General features: G+C 42.5%; 2 protein-coding genes across 5 annotated transcripts in view; one reads left to right on the forward strand and one right to left on the reverse strand.

Annotated features, from left to right (window-relative positions):
- The window catches only part of RIC3 (RIC3 acetylcholine receptor chaperone), a 92,630-nt gene extending 69,284 nt beyond the window's left edge, over positions 1–23,346 (forward strand). Inside the window, exon 5 of the mRNA XM_072619535.1 lies at positions 23,310–23,346. Within this exon, the coding sequence (XP_072475636.1) occupies positions 23,310–23,331 (22 nt within the window). The 3' untranslated portion in view covers positions 23,332–23,346. The remainder of the gene's footprint in view (positions 1–23,309) is intronic.
- Positions 1–23,727, reverse strand: part of TUB (TUB bipartite transcription factor) — a 137,588-nt gene that overhangs the window by 24,604 nt on the left and 89,257 nt on the right. For 2 of the 4 annotated variants that reach the window (XM_072619524.1, XM_072619526.1), the window contains exon 4: positions 15,369–15,515. The exons of 1 other annotated variant lie outside the window; for it this stretch is intronic. In XM_072619524.1, coding sequence (XP_072475625.1) covers positions 15,369–15,515 — 147 coding nt within the window. The remainder of the gene's footprint in view (positions 1–15,368; positions 15,516–23,727) is intronic. One more of the 4 variants, XM_072619523.1, reaches the window with a different exon arrangement.

A 23,727-nucleotide genomic window follows, 5' to 3' on the forward strand; every position in this document is an offset into this window, starting at 1 on the left:
GTGTGTGTGTGTGTGTGTGTAAATGCGTGAGGGCCCAGCCCTTAGAACATGTGTGGATTTTCCTTTCCTAGTACCTTATCTGGACTATGTAAAGTGTTATCAGCCTACTGACAATCCAACATGTGGGACTCTGGACATCCACTTTGGGACCAAGTGTGACTGGCGCCATGAGAGAGGCTGATGACGAAAAGCTTTGTGGTTGGCTGAAGAGCTAGAAGAAAGGTTTCTACATTCCAAACAAATTGAACTCTTCCTCATTCCTCATACTCATCTTGCCCTCTCCCATCTTTGTCTTTGTTCTTACTGTGCATACTTGCAACAGAATGAAGTTCCTCCCTTCCAAATCCAGCTCACCTTGGTCACAAGGTCTCCCGTGCCGCCACTCCAACACAACCCCAAATTTCTCCCAATTTGTCCGGATCTCCCCTTTGCCTCTATTTCTTCTTACTTTGTATCACACCTGTACACGTCCTATCCCTCACTGTACTACAAACTCTTCCAGAGAAGAAATGGCATCATTTTTAATCTACATCTATGAGTATGCACTGTAGGAGCTTAACAAACGTTGGAAAAGTTGCCAGTGGGCCTCCTGTTCTCCCATGCTGCCAAAGTCATGGCTCCTTTGAATAACAAAGAAATGTGTCCATGGCTCATATTTACCTAGTGTTTTCCTTACAACAATACTATGAGCAAAAGAAACTAGAATATTATTATTGTTGTTGTTGCTGGTTAGTGTAAAACTGCTGTTCCCCTGCAAGGTATTTACCCTACAGGTGTGTTGGTTAGGCACATCTGTTCTCTTTAGCAACTGTGTCAAGCTCTCATAACACCATATAAATGTGAGCCAAGGTCTAGGAACGCTGCAAAGATGATTCCTCTTAGAAGACAGGAGCATGAATGGAGACCTTGAAGATCATTCACTCCAATCCCACATTTTACAAATGGGGAAACTGAGCCCTACAGGAGTTAAATGGTTTTCTAAACATCACAGAGATAATAGGTAGAAGAACCAATACTCTAATTTCCATCCTAGGATCTTGAATTTCTGATTGGCCAGCCCCATATCTAGGTGCTGCTCTCCCAATATCTTCATGAAACTATGCTTCTGAGCTCCAGCCTCCATCTCCAATCCTCCACAACCCCCTACCACCACTGCTTTCCAGCTCTATATCTGGGAAAAGTAACCAGATCAACAGCACTATTCTTTGAAAGGACAAAAGACCAATCATACAACCAACTGTTCACTCATCATCCCTAAGACTTGCCAGACAAAAACAAAGGCCCTCCTTTTCACCACTACCCCAGACTTCTTGTCTTTCCCATCAGAACGTAAGCTCCAGGAGGGCAGGGGCTGTATTACTTTTTGTGTTTGCTTCCCAGCACTCAGCACAATGCCTGGCATGTGTTAAGGATGTAGTGGATTTGAACCCAGTTTCTGACTCCAAATCTAGTGGAGTGAAAATGTGTTAAGCTAAACCTAATAAACACAAAACTAATAAAATCCAAATAAATATATAGAGTTTGATCACGATGATTGATTATGCAAAACCAAGCTTTCTCAAGTCTCAGACAAAAGGACTCATCAGAACTTCAGGTTCTAAGATGTACTCAAGCATCTGCTTCTGCCACTGTGGGCAGCATGCTAGCAGTCAGAGAGGGAGTGGGTACAGAACCAGCTTCTTATCAGATGACTAACAGACTAAGAGTCCTTGTGGAAACAGACCGAAGTCACAACTGCCACTTTCTCAGTACCTACCCCTCCCTTTGCAACCTGTAATTGTGGGAGGGGGTAGAGGAAAGGAAGAGGAAGAGAAATAAGGAAAGCAAGAAAAGTGAAGACGTGTGTGCCCACACATGTGCTCTTCAGGGATAGTTATCACAACTGGCTGAAGAAAAATGCCTTTGAGATCATGCTTCCCTTCTGCCATTCCCACTGAATAACCGGGAGAAGAAGGGATTCCATCCCCACAGATGGGAGGGGCTGGTACTTGGAGAAATCTGAGCAGGACAGGGGAATCAGATGGCCTTTGGGTGAGCAAGCAGTGTCCACTGGAGGAGAAGGGAAATAGCGCCCACAATCTACACCCAACAGATGACATCATCAAAAATAAAAACATTGCTGTTGCTGTTTTTTAGTCATTTCAGTTGTCTGACTCTTCACGACCCCATGTGGGGTTTTCTTGGCAAAGATACTGAAGTGATTTGCCATTTCCTTCTCCAGTTCATTTTACAGATGAGGAAACTGAGGCAAGCAAGGTGAAGTGACTTGCTCAAGGTCACACAGCTAGTAAGTATTTGAGGCTGGATTTTAACTCAAGAAAATTAGTCTTCCTAACTTCAGGCCCAATATTTCATCCACTCTATCACTTAGCTACCCAATAATAAAAATAGCATATGGCATATGTTGTTCTGCATGATTCCAGGAAGGGGATGTTCCGGAAAGACATTCTGCTTTCTACAGTTACTCTGCACAATAACTGGTGTTCCTATGATGGTTAAAGTTTTGTAAAATGTAAAGCACTTTACAAACCACAAATATTATCTCACTTGGTCTTCACCAGTCACGTTAGACTTGAAAGCTGAAAAGACCTGAGTTTACATTCTACTTCAGACATTTACTGAATCGCTTCCATTTGATTCTAAGGATCACCTGGCAGGATAAGGGACCAGATACTGAAGGCCTTGCTTGAGCTGAACTGCCAAGTATTCACACTATGCTTCAGAGAGCGCAACTCCGATGGGCTCGCCACGTTGTTCGAATGCAAAATGTATGCTTGCCAAAAAGACTATTTTATGGAGAACTAGCATGGGGCAGGCGATCACATGGTGGCCAGAAGAAAGGATACAAGGACACTCTCAAGGTCTCTCTCAAGAAGTTTGGATTTGACTGTGCAACATGGGAGACACTGGTGTAGGATTGCTCAGCATGGTGTGCCCACATAAGAAAAGGTGCTGTGCTCTTTGAGTAAAGCAGAATTGAGACAGCACAAAGTAATCGCAGGATGTGCAGATTTGGGATATCTACTCCAAATACTCACATGGACTATCTGTGCCCAACCTGTGGTAGAGCATTCTGAGCTCATATTGGTCTGATCAGCCACAGTCGAACACACTGAAATTTCACTCTACAATGGGGACGTCATTTTGGTCCTCTTTGAAGACGAAGGACAACCACCAACCAACTGAGCAAAATACTTAACCTCTCCTAGTCTCAGTTTCCTTATCTGTTAAAAATGGGGATTATATAAGCACCTGCCCCACAGAGTTGGTGTATGTATCAAACGGGTGTTTTACAAATCTGAAAACCTTAGAAAAATGATATTTATTATTATCCACCCCCCATTTCACAGATGAGAAAACTGAGGCTTACCCAAGAGGTTAAGTGACTCACCCAGAGCTGCACATCTAGTAAGTATCAGAGATGGAGTTGAACCCAAGCCTATGGACTTTCTTTCCCATTACATCATATCCACACTCTCAAGAGTCTCATGAACCTTCCCATGCGCTACCATTTGGGGAAATTTGGGGAAAATAAGTAGAAAAAAATACTGTCTTCATTCTAATAACCTCTGAGCAGCCAGAGAACTAGGCTTAATGGATTGATAGATAGGGGTCACCAGCAGCAGCAGAGACTTCATTCTCAAGACTAACAAGGGCTCTTAGGGATACACAGATTTCTTTGGAACTAACAGCTTCTCATTCTAGGATTTTTTTTTAAGTTTCCCTCACTTAAATACAACTTTCCTCTGTAAGACTGTGAATAACATGACTGCAAATGGGAAGTAGGTGTCAGTATTCTAGGAGTGTGTGTGATACATATTCCTGGGTGTCCTAGGGATGAGAAGAGTCCAGAAAACAGAAGAGAGCGAGAAAATCGCCCACGGCATCCCTGGGTATCCCTAGAAAAATAAGGATTACATCTGAGCATATCTGGCTCTTGCCTGTTGCAAGCCCCGGGGTAGGCAGCATGCCCAGTGAGCTTTGTTCTACAGTGCATGATGGAATGAGGGTGAGCAAAGGACATGTCTTCTCAGTCCTTGGGGTCTGGCCGCAGGTAGGATGCTAACGAAGAAAGGGCAGAGATTCTTCGCCTGGTGCTGCTAGAGTTATTTCAACTAAGGAAAGTCTGCTGGGAGAGTCGCTGTTTTCTGAGAAGATGCCTGGGTTGTGCAGTTGCTGCTGCTTCCTATTAAGCTTTACTGATTCCTCTTAGTTTCACATAATCCTTTCTGGATGTACACACCTCCAACACACACACATACACACACACACACACACACACACACACAATTCAGAGGGACCTTTCCCTTGTAAAAAAGAAACAGAACAATGACTGAAAACCAACCCATTAACTCCATCTCACAAAGTACACAATATTCCATACCCACAGTCCGCCACCTCTCAAAAGATACTGTTTCCCAAGAGACAGAAGATAAATTTAAACTAGAGCCGGCATATGTTACTGAGATGGTATCAGTAACAGATGCAGAAAAAAAAAAGACTTCTAGAGAGCTGCAAAGAGCAGGCATTTGATATGATGAAAATGGAAAATCTTAATAGATTTTAACAGTGTATGAAAGCTTGAGGGCAATGGATAATCCCCCTGGGGGTACAGAGATATTAAGAAAGAAGGGAACCAGGTACCATACTAAGCACTTTACAAATATATCTCATTTAATATTCACAACAATCCTCAAGATTGGTGCTTTTATTATTCCCATTTTACAGCTGAGGAAACTGAGGCAGACAGGTTAAATGGCTTGCCCAGAGTCACACAGCTAGTGTCTGCGGCTGGATTTGAACTGCTGACTCCAAACCCAGCACTCTATACGCTGCACCACCCAGCTGTTTCTAGGGACAACTTTTATGTCAGGTTGCCAACTACAACCTAAGTGGAGTGGGGAAAAGGTGGTGGATAAAACTACATAAAGAGGGTGGAAAAGATCACAGGATTATAGCTAGAAGCTACTTAAAGGTCACCTGGCCCAATTTTATTGACAGTGAGGCTGGGCCCAAGATCACACAGCTAGTAATTGGAAAGGTCATGTTTTAAATGCAGGCCCTGTGACTCCAAAGCTCACAGATTTTCCAGTGCAACCAACTGCCTTTTATCATGATGCTGCTGAAGAGAAGGGGTTTAGTCATTTCCATCAGAGATCTGCAGAAAGACTAAGCCATCCCTCAATGATCTCACCCACAAAGAGCTTACCAGAAGAATTGTAAGTGTGAAAGGGACAGAAGGAAGGTTCAGAAATGGCAACTCAGTCTCTATCCCTTTGGAAATCATTTGAATGGAAAATAAAACCAGGCCTTCAAGGGCCTAATTAAGTGCCTCCCACAGACAGCAGGGTTTTCAGGTAAGTCTTTTGTGTTACTTACAGAGGGCAGCCTGGCTGGCCTGGGGGTCTAGTTTTCTCCTAGAAAAGCAATGGGCAGAGATACTAGAGTCTACCATTTCCTTCTCCAGTTTTAAGGATGAGGAACTAAGACAACCAGAATTAAGTGACTTGCCCAGGGTCACACAGATAGTAAGTGTCTGAGGCTGGATTTGAACTCAGGAAGATGAGTCTTGACTTCAGGCCCAGGACTCTATCCACTGCACCACTTAGCTGCCCAGAATATATATTTGCTAAATTTAAATGAAATGATTGCCAGCTAGAAGGGACCTCAGAAGCCATCTAGCACAATCTCCTCATTTTACAGATAAGGAAACAGAACCCCAGAGAGGGTAAGTGATTTTCCCCAGGCCATATATGTAGTAAGAGCTTCAGCTGCCTCCTATTTAAAAGAATGAGGTTAGATTCTAAGATACCTTCTAAATATATAATCTCTAAGATGCTTTCTAAATATATAAATATGTAACCCTCATCTTGCCTGCTGTTTATCCACTGGAAATCTCAGAGGCAGAACCAATACATGGCACCTCCCGATATGAAGAAGCAGACAGCCTTGATATCCTTCAGTCATCCATTGGCCCCGATCTTGGGATGTCTACTAATGTACTTAAAGACAGTAGCAAATCACAGTTGTAGCTCTCAGACTATCTGCCTGGGACCAGTATTACACATTGTCACAGGAGTAATAAATTAAAATGTCATAGTATAATAGCATATATGGATGCCTACTGGCACAGGACAACATGCTATAAATTGGGAACAAGGGTAAGGAAATTATTGGGAACCTGAAGATATGTTGTATGGGAATTCCCTACATATAAACATTACTCTACAATATCTGGTACAATTTTCAGGGGCTGCAAATGTTTTCACTAGGGGAAGAAAGGTTGGAGTATTTCCCCCATTCTCTCTGAGAAGGGAATTATGATTTTTCATATTAACCAACATGTGAAATGAATATACTAATAGATTAGACTTTTCAGAGCTGCCTTTTCTAGCTTGTGAGTCAGAAGCTCACAATTCACTTTAAAATGATCCATCAAATCTTGACAACATAAAAATCTCTGCCTGTATACTTTAAGTGAAGTGAATCAAAGACTGTAGAACCTGTTCCCATCACAGAACTCCAGTTCTGTGACCCACAAAATAAGGACTAGCTAGCACTTGAGTAATAGTGGACTCCAGAATTGTTGAATTGTCTTCCATTTCTGGGTTTGTCATGGGAAACCACGCCGGCTTTGGGAAAAGATTGTTTATAATTTACCTTTTCCCCTCCCTTCCCGCTTGTGATTTATGGATATAATCTCTGTCTTCACTTCAGCAAGGTGGAATTCTGATCAAGAGGATTCCCTATTTGCAAATCTGTTCTTCATAATGAAACTAATTAATTAAGCAGTTACCTGATTACTGGCACTTTGTCTCTGGCCTGCTGTTTCATCACTCTCAGGTTAGAGACTGGCTCAGTAAAATCCTCTTAACATCTCTTTTCTCTTCCTTTGGAATAGCTGTGAAAAGTAAATTACCTAGCTTAAGGAAGGGTAACTGATGGAACCAGGACCCATCAGTATCATCCACTTCAGGTGATACAGAAAGACAAAGTAGGAGAAAAAGAAGAGATGGAAAGAGAGAGGGTAGGAAAAAAGGAAAAGAAAGGGAAGGAAGGGATAAGGAAGGGAGCAAAAGAGAGCACAGGATTCACTGGAATAGAAAGACTGAGGATTTTTCTGCCTTTACTTTTCACGTGAATCTTTGGGATAAATGGCTTCATTCTAGGATTTCCATCTAAATTTCCTTCATCTTTCTAAAAACATTCCTCTGTAATTTTTGGAATAGGATTTTTCTGAATGTCTCTCAGCATGCGTAAGGGTATGTGTATGTGCTCCTAAATTCCCAGGTGGTGAAATATGAACATAAGAAAAAAATTCAAAGTGCTCCTAGACCTTTCGTGTTACAATAGAACTTTACACAAGGCATATGAAGTTCTCTGATCAATCTGAAAACTGGAAATCCATATCTATTTGTAATTTCTCTCTTTCTCTCTCTCTCTCTCTCTCTCTCTCTCTCTCTCTCTGTCTTCCTCTCTCCCTCCTTCCTTCCCTCCCTCTCCCAAATTACCTGCTTCTCAGGCACTAGGATTTAGTAAATAGTGTGGAATACGGACTGCCAGGATAAAGGCAGAGTTTCTAACCTACTCCCTGAAATCTATGCCACACAAGTAGGGCTGGCTATCTGAATAAAGAGACATTATTGTGTATCTAAGACCCTTCACTAATATCTTCCTCTGAGACTCCAATTTGGTGAATCTGAGAGATAACAATGAAAATTCTAAGAGCCTATACCAACATATCACCAGCTTTAACAGGTTCTAAAACAATCTGGAAAACCCTCAAGAGTACCAACCAGGTGAGGAAATGGTCATCTTTTGTTTAAGGGCCAGCCTAGTTAAGTATGGAGAGATTCATCAACAAAAGGTTTTCCACAGCTTTTCACAAAACTGTCCACTAAGAGGCAGAAGGGGTGAGGTCCACTCTGGTAGAAGGAACACCCACACAGATACAAACTCTTGAAGAGTTAAAGACAATATAGGAGGCAACCTGGTGTGGTGATTGGAGCCCACTGCCTCTGGAGTCTAAGGAGGAGCTAGGTTTGGATCCCAGCTCCATCAGTCACTACCCTGGATGACTTTACACAAGTTACCCTTTCCAGACCTCAGTTTACTCATCTGTAAAATGAAAGGGTCAGACCAGATGACCTTAGGATACCTTCCAGTTCTAAATCTATGATCCTAGGAGAATGCCGAAATAATAACAACTATAATGATAAGTAACATTTATATAACGACATATTTATTTTACCTCATTGGATCTTCATAACAACTCTGTGAAGTAAATGATACACACACGCACACGCATATACATATCCCTTTTACAAGTGGTGAAAATGAAGCCAAGAGAAGTTGTCCAGAGCCACACAGCTAATAAGCGCCCAAGACAGAATTTTAACTCTGATCTTCATGACTCCAAGTCCAACACTCTATCCCCTGAGCCACCTAGTTGCCTAAAAGCATGGGACAGAACAAAAGAGAGAAACAGAAAATGGAGAAGGATAGGACTGAAGAGATCCTGATGTTGAAGGATGGAGAAAAGGGGGATTTCCCTGGGAGGTGGAAGGTATTCCAGAAAAGGACCAAGATTAATCTGCAGAGGATGCTTCTGTGCTGGCACCATGGCTGGCAAGGCAGCCCTGTAGATGGGGTTCCCATGGGACCCAATAGCTTTTTGTTCTGAAATCTTCCCCTCCCCCTGCCCAGGAGAACAAATGCAAAGGGGATCCAACAGTTCCAAGATGTACAGTTACACACAGAAGCAACCCGCGCCCACTGAGAATGACACAAACAAATGCCATCCTGATAGTAAAGAATAAGACAGACGTCAAACTTGGCATTACAGCTCCAAGGGGATCAAAAATAGCTCACATTTTGAAAGAACATTCATGGAACATCCATTAATTCATTAAATCCTCACAACAGCCTCATGAGGTAGGCAGAGCAAGCTATCACCATCCCCATTTTTACTGGGGAAGAGATCCAAGTCAGATAAGCTTGATAATGTGCCCAAGGTCATACAGTGACCACATGGCCAGGCTGGAACTTACAGACAGAGCACATTGGACCTGAACAGTGTCTCTGAGATCAAGCCTCCTAACCACCCCCTCCCCTTTTCTGGAAGAGAAAGCTGAAAGTTGAGGACCAGGCACTTAAAGTCAGCTTTGCATGCTTAGCCATGAAGGGAATTGGTGCTCATCAGACACAGAGATCAAGGCACAGAGGGAGAACCAGCTGATCTCTGAGGTCCTTTCCAGTTCTAACATGAAAATTATGACTTATTCAAAGTCGCAGGGCAAGTCAGTGTGTTGGTCAGGACTAGCACCCAGAGTTCCTGACTCCCAGGCCAAGTATCTCACCATCAAACCCAAAATGATCCAGTGGAACCAGTCTCTCAGTTCAATTCCACCCAACAAACATTTATTCAAGTGCACTGTGGGTAAAGCACTGACTATGCTAGAAGCTTTGGACACAGAGACAGAAACAAGAAACTTATATTCTCTTAGGAGGAAATGAATACATGCATGATTAAATTTAGGATAATTTGAGGGAGGAGGTTATAACGTAACTATATATATATCATTATATGTAACTATATAAAACTATATACATAAAACGATATCTAGATAGATAGATAGATAGATAGATAGATAGATAGATAGATAGATAAACTGGAAGGAAATAGGGGAAAGAATAAGGAGAGACTTCAAAGACAAGGTGGTTTCTGAGTGAACCTTGAATTAAAGTAATGATTTTAAGAAATGAAGATGAAAATGAAATATGTTCAGTGGTGTGTGGGAGCCTGCTCGTACCAGCTTGCAAGAGCCAATAGTTAAATTTTCAGCGTGAGCATTTACGCCTTGGAAATCTGCAAACACTACACATTTGAGCTTGACTTACTGTTTGGTTGAATGTCTAGACTTAAGAAAATTATGGAGAAAATGTTAATAGTAGAGATTAACTTAAAAGTGTATCCTAGGTACATTTTTCCCCCAGAGACCTGGTTAAATGTTTACCAGCACAGCCCTGAGTACATTCCAAGCATGGGAGTCAACTTGTACAAGTGTATGGAGGCAAGAGATGGAATGTTCAGTTCAGAAAACAGCAAGCAAGTTCAGTTTACTTCAAACAAGAGTGCGGAAAGGACAATGATCAGCACTTACGTTGTGCTTTAAGCCTGACAAAGGGTTATGTATGCAGTCTCAATTAATTCCCACAGCAACCATATGAGATGGGTGCTAGAATAGCCCCATTTTACAGCTAAGAAAAGTGACTTGCCCAAGGTCACATAACTAGAAAATGTCTGAGGCAGAATTTGAACTCAAATTTTCTTTCATTCTAAGTCTTATCACCATAGTTGTAAAGCATCTTAAATACTAGCTAAGCTGAGGAGTTAATATTTTATCCTAGAGGCAGTAGGGAGCCCTTGATGATTTTTGAGTGGTGCAATAACTTGGTCAGATCTGTGCCTTAGAAAGATCAGAGAATGGATGAGAGAGTAGAAAGACTAGAAGTAAAGACATCAGTAGTCCAAGCAAAAGGTAATGAGGCACATAGTAGGGTTGTGGGTCAGCGAGTGTGGAGAAAAGGCTGGAAGCAAGAAATGTTGTGAAAATGGAGTCGACAAAACATGGCAACCAAATAGATATAAGGAGGAGAAAATAAAGAAAGTTGGGAACCTGGGTGACTCAAGGAATGGTGATGACCAGGACAGAAACAGAAAAGTCTGAGAGAAGGGAATGTTTAGGGAGAAAGATGATGACTTTCATTTTGGACATGCTGAATCTGAGCAATGGGACAGGACATGGAGGGAAGGATTTCCAGGAGCCAGCTGACAGCGTAGACATGGAATTCTACAGAAAAATTAGGGCCAGCTCTATTCATTTGGGAGTGCACTACATGAGACCATAACTGAACCCATTGCAACTGAGTTAGATCACCAAAGGAGGTAATGTACAGAAAAAAGAGTGGAGGACCCAGGACGAAGCCTCAAGAGACATCCGTGGTGGGAGGTAAAAGAAAGGATAATGAACCAGCAAAGGAAACTGAGGAAAACCAGAAAAGGACAGTACTACGTAAGGCAATGGAAAATAAAGCATGAAGGAAATGGTCACCAGTGTCAAAAGCTATACAGAGGTTAAGGAGATAGAGGACAGATAAAAGTCTGTTGACGTGGAGCATGCAATAATTATAATGGCTATTATTATCATAACTAACATTTATAAGAGAGAAAGTGAACATTGGTAACCTGAAGATAGTCATCTCTGCTGAGGGGTGGGATCAGAGACCTGACTGTACATTCAGAAATTAATCTTGGCCCCAAAGCAATAAACAGATTAGGAAGAACACAGGAAGCATCAGAGCACCATTAATCCCCTTCAGGAAAAACAAAACAGGAATCCAGACATTATACGTGCTTGCATTAAAGGGTAAGGATACCCACAGGGCCAGACCTGGGTAATAATGAGGTACATGTGCACTATGACTGAGAGGCAAGCAGCATATATGAGATTAAAGAAGATAGCCTTACGATGACGTCTAGCGTCATCTTAGCACAGTGTAGTGAGAAAAGGACTGGGATGGTAGACAAAGAACCAAGATTCTGGACCCAGTGCCACCACTTAGTACCCGTGTGATTTTGGGCAAGATCCATCCTTTCTCTAAGCCCATTTCCTTATCTGCTAAGTAAGGAAGTTGGATGAGATGCTTCCTAAGGGTCACTACATAGCTAATGTTCTAAGAGTCTGTGACCTTTACAGGCACTGGAAGATGCAAAGAAATTTAGAAAAGTCAGTGAATCTCAGAGTACAGAGTAACCTCAGCAGTCATCCAATCCACCCCATGTGTGAGCAAAAGTGCCTTCTATAGCAGACCAGACAAGTGGTCGGTCATCTTTGTCTGAACACCTCTAGGAAAGGGTGGACCAACTACGCCCCTAAGGCAGCCCAGCCCATTCTACTACTGAATAGCTTTCATTTAATGGTTCTCAAGCACAGTAATTTTTTTTAGTCTTCAACAAACTCCAGGAAATTGGAAGGACTCACACATGCCATCTGAAATATGAAGTTCAAATATTAAGTGGCAGTTCACACCTAGCCAAAGCTCATGGTGACCCTTTCAGAACCACTGCTTTCCACAACATCCTGGTTCTGCCCAGGAAAGCCATGCAAACCAGGTCTCACCTCTCCTCCACAGGAGCATCCTTTAAGTACCTGAAAATTGGAATTATCATACCTCCTCAGGACCCCCTAGCCCCTGGGGTGCCTTCTTTCCCCTAATAGGAAAGGGTGGAAGGTGGAAATCAGAGTTTCACCCAGATCTTCCACTTAAAGAGGTGACCCAGGATAGCCATATCCTAATTTCCCATTAGGTTGCAGGATTTCATCAGCCCTCCATAGCAAGTACCCTCCCCTTCAGCTTCTTTTCATGTGCTGTCTTCCCCTGTTAAGACTGTGAAGGGCAGGGACTGTCTTCTTTGTATCCAAGGTGCTTAGCACAGTGCCTAGCACATAGTCTACTACTTAACAAATCTTTATTGACTATCCTGTCCCTCCTAAGGCTTCTCCTTTCCAGATATACACCAGCTCCTTCAACTGGTCTTCATGGAATCAAGGCTTCTTCACCCTCTTGGTTGCCCTTATCATTGCACAATGTAGCTTACTGATGCCCTTCCTAAAATGTGGTGCCCAGAACTGAATACAACACTGTAGACTTGGTACAATTAAACCAGAGTATAGTGTGGGACCGTCATCTCCTTATTTCTCGATGCTATGGGTTCTTCGTGTCCTGGAGCATGGAGAGAGATGAAACTGCCCTATCTTTGGAGCAGAATTCATATTTTTGAGGCTGAAGAGGTAATAAGGATCAGATGAAGTATCCAGTCCTTTGCTTTGTTGATCACATGACCTGAAAGCCTGCTATGCCTCTCAAGGCAGCCAATGAAAGCATTTCCTTTCTTGGTTGATACAACATACTGTTAATACATATTGAGCTTGGTCCACTAAAAACCCCTAGATCTTTTTCACAAAAACTGCTTTCCATAGCCACGTCTCCCCCATCTTATACTTAAGAAGATGATTTCTCAACCCAAATGTATGACTTTCCATCTATCCTCATTAGTAAATCTGGCCCAATATTCTAGCCTGCCAAGGTCTTTTTAGATCTTGACTCTGCCACCAAATGCTGACGCAGACTACTTCTGGCCCTTTTCCCCAAAGGAAAGAAAAGGAATATGTAGAAAGAAATAACTAGAATGACTATGGGTATGGTCTCTGGCACCAAAGGAATTCTACCAGACCTACTTGTGAGTGGTATATTCAATGGCACCTGAGACCTGTTTAGCCTCAGTTGGTACACTTGTAAAGGGCCCCAAGTTCCTTTGTCTCTTTCAGTATAAAGCCCCACAGACCCTAGGCGTTTGGGCCACATTGAATCTATCTCTAGTCTGTGCTGAGTCAATAGTCTAAGTTGTGGTAGTGTGAGACTTCATTTCCCAGAATCAGACCAGGACTGGGTTCTAGGGGGTGGCAAAAAGCAGGAGAACATCTTGTATCCATGTGCATGCATCTGTGTGTGTGTATGCATGTGTGTGTGCGTGTACACATGCATGCACACATGCATGCTTTCTACTGATATCTGAATGCTATTAATAAACTTGTAATTAGATAAAAGGTTATTGTGTTCCTCTTCCTTGAGATCCAGAACTAGAATAATGCAAATGTGATAGCTATCCCTTCCAGGTTTTGTGGAGAAAAAGAAAGAAAAAACTAAGGCTATCTGTGCAAGGTCAAAGGCACCAGGAAATCAAGGGGACCAATTCAAGGCTCTGTCCCTCAGAGTTAGGAAATTCATTGTGACTTACATGAGGATTTTCTAGAATCAAAAATACAGAACAAAAGAAAGCTTGAGAGATCTGGTCCAACTGCCTCATATAACAGAGAAGAAAACTCGAGCCCAGAGAGAAGTGACTATCCAAAAGTCACACAAAAAAGTCAGAGGTCTCCTGATTCCAGGTTCAAGGCTTTTAACAAATGAGTTTAATAGGTTTTAAAATTTAATAGAGGAGAGAGAAAAGGAGACAGAGAAAGAGACATAGAGATAAAGTTTCCACAGCACAACAATTCATCTTGTTGGGGAAAATTAGCATATTTCTCTTAGAAATGAGCTGGAACATTGAGAGTTAACTTAGACCTAGATTCATGGAAAATTCCAACCCCTCTTTTGGAGGGGGGAGCTGTGCTCAAATTTTTTGAGGCCCAAAAGGGGACTGCAGGAAACCAGAGCCAGGCTGGAGAAGGAGCTGTATATATACAAATTTGAATTTTGATGGATTGTTCCCCTCTGCCTTTATTAACAAGCAGGCAGTTCAGCCAGGTCCCCACAGTCAAGAGGCACAACTAGACAGGGTAAGAATGAGGACGGCTCTAGATCTTTAAATAACCATTTTGTTTGGAATAGAGGACACCCACTTCCCCCCCCCCCCAAATCTGGCTTACATGGAACACACGGATGGGTTGTTTTTCACTACATGTGTTTTTCCTTTGATTAAAGATATTATAGGATCACAGAATGTCAAAGACAAAAGGGACCCCCCTCCCCCCGAGTCCCTTCCTTAAGAATCATCTAGTCCAGCTCCTTCACAAAGTCCATTTTAGACATATGACTCTACTCAGAAATGGTCTCTATTTAGATCAGGAACTCTTAATCTGAGCGCCATAAAATATATTTTAAAAATTTTTTGGTAACTATGTCAATATAAATGTTTTCTTTTGTAATCCTGAGTATTTCATTTTATGCCTTTAAAAACATAATTCTGAGAAGGGTTTCATAGGCTTTAACAGATGGCCCAAAGAATCCAGAACATTAAAAAAAGGGAAATAACTTCTGATTCAGATCATTATGCCAATTAAGGCAAAAGGTTCTAGAAATTTTGATAAATTTGCACATCACTATATAATTACTAGATGAGATAAAAAGAACATTGACCTGGAATTCAGGAGACATGGGTTCTAGTTTTAAGGTATTCCAGTACTGGGACTCTTCCCTTAAGTGGCTCAATGCTCTATCTACTCATCCATACAATGAAGATGATAACCCAGGGGGCTGGACCAGATAACCTCTGGAGGTCCCTTCCAACTTTCAGATCTATAATTTAATAAAAGCTGGTTTTTGGAGGTTTTAGCCACACAACCCTGAGGGTTTCTGACCAAGAGAAGACCCACTCCTTACCTCCAACCACACAAATACATCCTGTCTTCCAGCCTACAGTCATGGGAAGAAGGCATTCGATGATCCCTCTTTCCTCTCTCACTGGCAATCATGCCCACTACCAGCCCTGGAGGACTGGAAAGTAAGCCAGAGGGACTCACCTTTAGGTTTCCCCTTCTTCTCCTTTTTAGAGATACCACCCTGACCGCCTGCGGCCGCTGCCCCTGCTGCAGGGCTCCTCTTGGCTGATCTGGGCATCAAGGGGTCCTCGCCCAACTTCCCGTCCTCTTGTTCAGCCTCCTGTACTGCTTGGAGAAGGATAGGAAGGGCAGAGTTGAGAGAGCCAGAGACGAACAAGAAATAAGAATCACCCAAAGGACTCCGGGCAGAGAAGGGACAGGCTACAGATTAGACTGAGAGACATTTTCAGATGCGGCCAGTGTGCCAATGAGATATGCTTGACTATATTCATTTGTTGTAGGCAGCATGGTGTAGCAGAGAGAGAGTTGGACCCAAAACCTGGAAGACCTAGGTCTGGTCTCTTGACACATATTGGCTGATGACCCTGGGCAAGTCATTTTTCTAGGCAACTCTAAGACTATAAGCTAAAGAGAACTGGTCTACACTGGTCTCTTCCTCACCTGGAAGTCCCCCATACCAAAGACTTCACAAATCCAATCCCCATCCGATTCATTTATTATAAAGGTGGGCTTCTCATGTTACTCATCTCCTGACACAGGGCTGGTGAACTAAAGATATAAAAAGAGGCATTCAGGTTTGGACATGGCCAATGGAGGAATTTATTTTGACTGACTGTGAACACTTGTTACAAGAATGTTATGGCTATTTTTTTCAATTTTGGTTGGAGAGGGGAAGAGATTTAAGGTTGGGGGTGGGGGTCCTACACTTCTCCCAAAAAAACAATAAGAGAGGCAGGGCAGAAAGAATCACAAATTTGTGATGTAACTAAAATTAAAAACAAGCTTTACATAAGAGAGATTAGCAGTTCCATAAACAATCCTCTTCTCTACGCCAGTTATTATGGAAACGCTCATTTTGTTTAGTGTTGGTTAAATTCAGAATTTTAAAAATTAAATGAGTTGGGTTTTTTTTCTTTTTTTTTAAACCAAAGGCTTCCTTCTGTGGAAGGAAGATGAATTAGTGGGTATTAACAGGCATGGGCCTCCTCCATAAAAGGAAAGACCAGTAAAACATCTTAAGAAATAAACCACAAAAAATTCAAAATGGGACATAGAGGGAATCTGCCATCACCTTGTAAAATTTTATGTACTTTTGAAAAATACGCTATAAATAACAAAATTCATCATTTCAAATGTAATCTTCTTTCTTCTTTGTATATTGAAATGTTTGTGTTTATTGGCATTTGCCAAAGTTAAAATTTCAAAAGAGAGAAAGAGAATCAGAGAGGGTTGTGTGTTGGCAGCAAATCCAACCAGGGTAAGGTTGAGTTGGATCACTCAGCCCTCTACTCAGCGAGATCTTCAATGAAGGGACATCCTACGAGCCTATGGGTCCTGAGCACCAGGTAGAGGAAGAAGGGGGAGAAGGAAAAGGAACAGAGGACATAGGGTACTAGGACAGCAGAAAAGAGCTCTTGTCTATGATTCTATCTAGGGCAAGAAGCCCTCCAACAGCCTCCCTGGCAGCTGGTCACTGCATCTCTGCCTGAAGCCACACTGAAGTAGAGGCAGCCCATTCCATTGTGGGATATTGTTAGCAAGTCATTTCCCAAAGCGAGTCGAAATCTGCTCCCCAGTGACTTAGCAGCAAAGATAGACATATAGAAATGTCGGAGCTGGAAAAGGACTCTTTTGAGTATAGAATGGCTGAGTTTGAAGGGACCTGAGATCATCCAGAAAAGACAAATTTCCTGTTGACAGATGAGAAAACTGAGAGGTCAAGAGGGGATGAGCAATACAGAGGCAGGGCCAGGACTAGAACCCAGGTCTCTACCCAAGTTTTTATTTTTAATTCCATAAACTGTATAAACTTCCACAGCACAAAAGAGAGAGAATATGGCTTCTCTATATCCCCAGGATATCCCACATCCATACCTTTGCACAGGCTGTCCCATGTACCTGGTGTGCAATCTCCTTCAACTCTTGGAAACCTTAACCACATCTGAGGCTCAGCTCACCTTCTAAACCAGATCCTTCCTGATTTAATCAATGGCCAATACTCCCATCTTCCTCCCAGATTACCATGTGCTTGTTTCATGTATTTTGTATTTATCTGTAAAATGTTATAGAATATAAGCTTCTTAAGGATAGAATCATTACCTACACATTGCCTGGCATATAGCAAGGGTTGAATAAATACTTATTGCATTGAAATGAATCAATTCTATGGGAGTTTGTCCACTATTTGGAGAATCTCTAGATAGTAAAAATGGTTCAAATCACGAAAAGAGATGAGATCACCAAAAGAAGGAACATGGAGAGAGAACAGAACCTTGGGGGACACCTACAATGGAGAGGGGTGAGGAGGTGGAAAAGTTGTCAAAAAAGCAGGAGGCCTGAATAGATGTCCGCTGTGTGTGTTTCATATGGAGAATACATGTGGGATTTAGGCACTGAAGCTCTCTCTGGTCCATTCTAGGAATCATGGGAATCTTGCTACCTTCTCCCCTTTGCAGGGGGACTCTAGCCTCCTCAGACGCTAGAGGGGAATGGGCAAAGAAGGGAATGGCAAAGAGAAAACAAGAACTCAGAGGAATGGTTAGAGGCAAGTGACCCCTACATCCTCTTTCCAAAGCTCTTTGTGTGTGTTCGTCCTTCATTGCCAAAGAAGACCATGCCATCAGAGAAATAATGACATGACTTGCACTTCACTTTGTTTTGAGTGAGGGAGGGCTGTGTAGGTCACCAGCCTCACTTCTCCTCCAGAGCCATCTGAATCCAGTGACCAGATATTCATCAGGATGACTGGAGATGACCCAGGATGAGGCAATTGGGGTTAAGTGACTTGCCCAAGGTCACACAGCTAGTGAGTGTCAAGTGTCTGAGGTGAGATTTGAACTCAGGTCCTCCTGACTCCTGCACTGGTGCTCTATCCACTATACCACCTAGCTGCCCCTTCCAAAGCTCTATCACTATTAGAAATCCCCATCTCAAAATTGATACATCCAAATCTAATCTCATCTTCTCCCTAAAACATTTAAGCTTCTCTGTTTATGGAGGGTTACCACCACCTTTATCAGTCACAGCTCTGGTCTCACCTGTCCCTTAAAGCACTCTAGAAACATGAGTTATTATTCTACAGGTGACCCTCAAAGCCACAGTTCCAAAACTGGCCAGCAGATGTTGCCAGTGGCTCACACAAATAGGGTTAGAACTGGCTATGAGCTAACTCAATCCCATATCTGGGCTCCTTGGGCCATCACCAGTCATCCTGACCTATGTTTGCCACTGGACTCGGATGACTCGGAGGAGAGAGTGAGGTTGATGACTTTACACAGCCCTGACTCACTTAAATTCAATTCGTGTGCAAGTCAAGACATCACCCTCACGATGTCACTCATCCTCTGAAAGAAAGGACGAACAGTGACAACTTTGGAGTCCCGTTGTCTCTTCTTCTCTCCAAACTATCTGGGTTCAAGTAAGCTGGGGCCATATTACAGGTGGCCTTGAATGCCAAAGCAAAGAAGCCCAGACTTTTTCTGCAGAAGATCACACGTACCTCCCAATTCTAATACATTTTCACAATGGCCCTAGGTGTGCTTGGCTCTGGGAGAGGAAGTCACATAGTATCAGAACCAAGGCATCAGGTCAGGTCTCCTACCTTCAAAGAAGAGGCAAAAGGATGTGGTAGAAAGAAGGCTAGACTTGAAACCAGGAAGACCTAGGTTCAAATCCCAGCTGTGTAACTACAGAAAAGTCACTTAAAACTCTCTGATTCTCAGTTTCCTCACCTCCAAAATAAGGGGACTGGCTTCTGGGGTCCCTTCTGGCTCCTGTCTGTAATCCTAAATCCAGTGATCTCTCTCCACTACACAAAACTGACTCTGTCATTTATTAAGCACCTACTCTATACCAGGCATTGCAAAGTTCCTATGAAAGGGAATGACACGACCATAAGAGTAGGTTAGAAAGATTGCTTAGACAGCTTTAGAATGGGCTAGAGAAAGGGAGAGAACAGAGGTGGAGAGACCAGTCAGTAAACTATTACAATAGTCAAGGAAGTCAGTCATGGAGGCTTCTCAAAGGTAACAGGCCTAAAGGTAAGGGAGAACAGACAGGACTTGGCAATTGAGTGGTGGAGGTGATGAAGAAGGACACAAGGCAGTCCCTTCTCCCAGGCCCCTCTGCTGCACTTCTACCCTCAAGAGAAGGGATCACTGTTCCATGACATGGGAGCAATGGTGTACTATAAGCAGCCACATAGGCCTATCCAGGAATGGACCATAGGATCACAGAGTTGGAGACCTTCAAATCCAACTTCCTCATTTTACAGATGCCCAGGACTTGCCCAGGGTAACAGCGGAACAGTCTGTGTTGAGTATCAGAGGTAAGATTTGAACTCAGATTCTCCCACTCCAGTGTCAGTTTTCTTTCTCCAGAAAAATAACTCGGTCAAGGCAGAAGAGGAGTGAAGGAGTGACAGGTAGAGGGAAGGTATGAAGAGCCATAGTTGAATAGGCCTTCCCTTAAGTCTAGTAAGAATTACATGTAATTTTATATGTACATATATACATATATAATAGCTAGCTGGCACTTATATAGCACTTTAAGATTTCCAAAGCCCTTTACAAATACCCTCATTTATTCTCACAACAACCCTTTAGGGCTATTATTATCCCCATTTTACAGATGAGTAAACTGAGACAGGAAGTGGTTAAGTGACTTGCTCTGGGTCACACAGTGTCACAGAGGTGCATGAGGCCAGATCTAAACGCAAGTCCTCCTGACACCTGATCTATCCACTATGATATCTAGCTGCCTTTATGTTGTTCTGCACATCTGCAGTCTTATTTACCTTTCAGCAAGCGTTGTGATGTGTTTAAGTAGATCTGCTAAAGGTCAGAATGAATAAAGCTTATGCTAGCTTAGATTGCCAAAAAAACCCAACAAAACACAGAGGGGCAGTGTACCGGTTGGTTGTTTTGTGCTTGTAGACATGTGCTGGACAAAAGGGAAAGGAGCAGTGCTTAGAGGAATGGGCTGTGTACGTGATGATGAGACAAGAGGTGAAGGCAGAACTACTGAACCCTTATTTGCCTGTTTCCTCCGTAAAAGAGAAAAATCTCTACACTGGAGATTACAGCAAGTCAATGGCCAATAGGGAACAAACACCTCAAAGAAGTTAAGAGAGAGTAAACAAATACCTTTCCCCAATTGACAAATGAATAAAAAGGATATGAATAAGCAGTTCTCAAAGGAAGAAATCCAAATCATCCACAGCTTTATGAAAGAAATGTTCTATGCTCACATCCATCAGATTGGAGATGTTAACCCAAAAAAGGGATGAATGTTGGTGGGGCTACGGAAACACAAGCACATGAATGTGATCTTGGTAGAATTCATCTGGTCCAAACAAATTATATAGCAAGGACTAAACGAACTGATGGACATGATCACTAATCTTTGAAAGATTTTAGAGAATGGGAGGAGGCAGCTAGGTGACACATGGATACAATGCCAGGTCCAGAGTCTTCATGAATTCAAATCTCATCTCAGACACTTACTAGCTGTGTGACCCTGGACAACTCAACCTGGTTAACCTTAGTTTCCTCATCTGCAAAATGAGCTGGAGAAGGAAATGGCAACTACTCTAGTGTCTTTGCCAATAGGGTCCCAAATGGGGTCACAAAGCGTCAGACACAACTAACAAAAAGAGAATGGGCTAAGTGCCGCAAAATTGGAGAAGGGGAAATGTTCCAATTTTCAAAAAATGGGGAAGCAAGTGTACCCGGTAGACAAAGAACTAGAGAACTTCCTGACAAAATTCTAGGGCATATTATTATAAGAATGTTCAGGAAACATTAATAAAAAAGGAACCAGTAATAACAAAAAGGCAGCCTGACTGTCAAAAGCAGGTCATATCAGATTAACCTCATTTCCTTTTTGTCAGGCTTACTAGATAGGTAGAACAGGGAAAGGCTACAGATATAGTTTACCTAGATTTTAGCAAAGGCTCTGACAAAGTCATATATCACCTTAGGTAACAGATTTGGAGCTGGCCCCAAAGAAGCTTCAATTTTTAACCCGTAGGGGATGACTCCACTGTCAGAGCACTGGCGTTCTCAGACTTTGGGTTGGCACTGAGAAGGACCTTATGGGTCAAATCCATTTACAGAACACAAAAGGCCTGGAGACGTTTAAGAGTCTTGCTCAAGATCACACTGGCAGTGAGAGAAAGGACCAGGATGGGAACGTAGGTTTTCTTCCTGGTCCAAGTCCAGGGTTTTTCCTTTCAAGTTATTCTTGTGGGCAACATGTAGAGATGTGAACTAGAAGATAGTATAATTATATCAATTCAGAGCTGGCTAAATGGATATGCCAAAAGAATAGCCATTTATGGTCCAATTTCAACTTGGAAGGAGGTCTCTAGGTGAGTGCCCTAGGGATTCTGCTCAGCTCTAGTCCTTCACCAGGTATTTGGATTAAAGGTATAGATGAAATACTTATCATTTCTGCAGATGAGTCAAAGCTGTGAAAGGCAGTTAATGTATTGGTTGATAGAATCAAAATCCAAAAAGACACTGACAGGTAGGATGATAGGCTAAGGGTAAGAATAGAGAACAGAAGAGAGATAAATGTAAAAGTTTTGCACTAGGGTCCAAGAAATCAAATTCTGAAGAACAAGATGGGAGAGGCATGGATAGACAGCAGATTGTCTGACAAAGACGTGGGGGTTCTACTGGACTACAAGATCAGTCAGCAGCACGATAGCCAGAAAGGCTGTTGTCTAAGCCTTCATTGACAGGCATGAGGTTCTAGGGCTTAAGACCTTATAGTCCCATTACACTGTGCTCTCATCATACCATTTCTCAACTACTGTATTCGGTTCTAGGAACACAGTTTAGGAAGGACATCAAAAAGATGGAGAGCATCTAAGAGGGCAAAGAGAGTGATGTCAGATGATGATGAGTTGAAGGAATTGGCCTTGAGAAGACTGGGGAAGATATGATGGTATTTTCAAGGATTTGACAAAGAGTTGTGATAGGACAGGGTCACTAAATTTGCTCTTCTTGGTCCCAGGGGGCAAACCAGGAGTAAAAGACAGAAGTTACAGAGAGAGATTTAGCAAAAAAAAAACAAACTCCCTAACAATAGCAAAAACCAGTTGATCACCTATTAGGAATGCTACAGAAGGAATCCTTGGTAAGATGAGGTTGGGTCTAGATGCTCCCAGAAGTCTTTTCCAACAACTCTAAATTCTCTGATTCAGTGACACCTAGAAGGTCAGAGTTACCTTCTTGTGTAAAGAGATCTCGTTCACAGTATCACCCATACTCTATGCACTGCTATACAGACGCTTAAGGCTATACTATTTACATTCCACTTGCTAGTTAGTGTCTCTTGCTGCCTTCCCATTGCCTCCATTTTTCTTTCTTTCTATTACATCTGCTTTTTTCCATGGTATCAGTTTGCTAAAATGACAGGTCTTTTTCTTTCTTCCCACTTCTACATTGGTAAAGAGAGTTTTCTCACTTGGAAATTCCCTATGCAATGAAATCACAGTGCTTCTGTCCCTACCCCTTCCACTATTATTACCAGTCTGAGGACCTTTAGTTCAAATGTGGATGTTTCCAAGAAAATATACTCATCCCAGCCCTCATTAGATACATTCCATCCCTAGCCAAGAACTCATTACTCTGATATCTTCAGGCATGGGCTGAAATCCAACTCCTGTTCTCAGATAGTGTCTTCTTAGCCAGCTGTATGTCTCCCTCTCCCTCTCCCCTTCCCTTTCTTTTCCTCTCCCTCTCCCTCCCCCTCTCCCTCTCCCTCTCCCTCTCTCCCTCTCTCTCTGTGTATCTCCCCTAATGCCCCTAACTTCAACAAAGCAACAGCAATGAAAATATTACTTATACTCTTCAATCTCTCCACTTCCTGATCAAGGTTTCTTCATCCCTACAGATACTTTCCAGGTTCCTCCTAGTGCTATCCTGCATTCCCATATGATCAATACAAGGAGGTAAGCAATCATCAGGACTGATGCATTTGGAAGGTTCTCAACCATGTCCTAAATACAGACCCTGGCTGTACTACAGCACACCTCCTGATGAATCATTTCAAGGCTGAAATATAATAATTTGTGTTCCTCATCCCACAGCCACTACCGTCACAATCCCTCCTCTTCTGGTAGGTAGGAACAGATGTTCTCACTCCTGCTAATACCCAGAGCTGCTTTTCATCACTCTACGGAGCAGCGGAAGCAACTACTTCTTTAATAGATCCAGAATCACCATCTACCCTTTAATGTTAGCTATACTTGTAGTTCCAGGACGCAATAAATCTCTTCCCTCAAAACCTTAGAGCTCTACAATAGCAATAA

The sequence above is a fragment of the Notamacropus eugenii genome, chromosome 6 (genome assembly GCF_028372415.1).
Source record: "Notamacropus eugenii isolate mMacEug1 chromosome 6, mMacEug1.pri_v2, whole genome shotgun sequence".
NCBI classification, from domain to species: Eukaryota; Metazoa; Chordata; class Mammalia; order Diprotodontia; family Macropodidae; genus Notamacropus; species Notamacropus eugenii.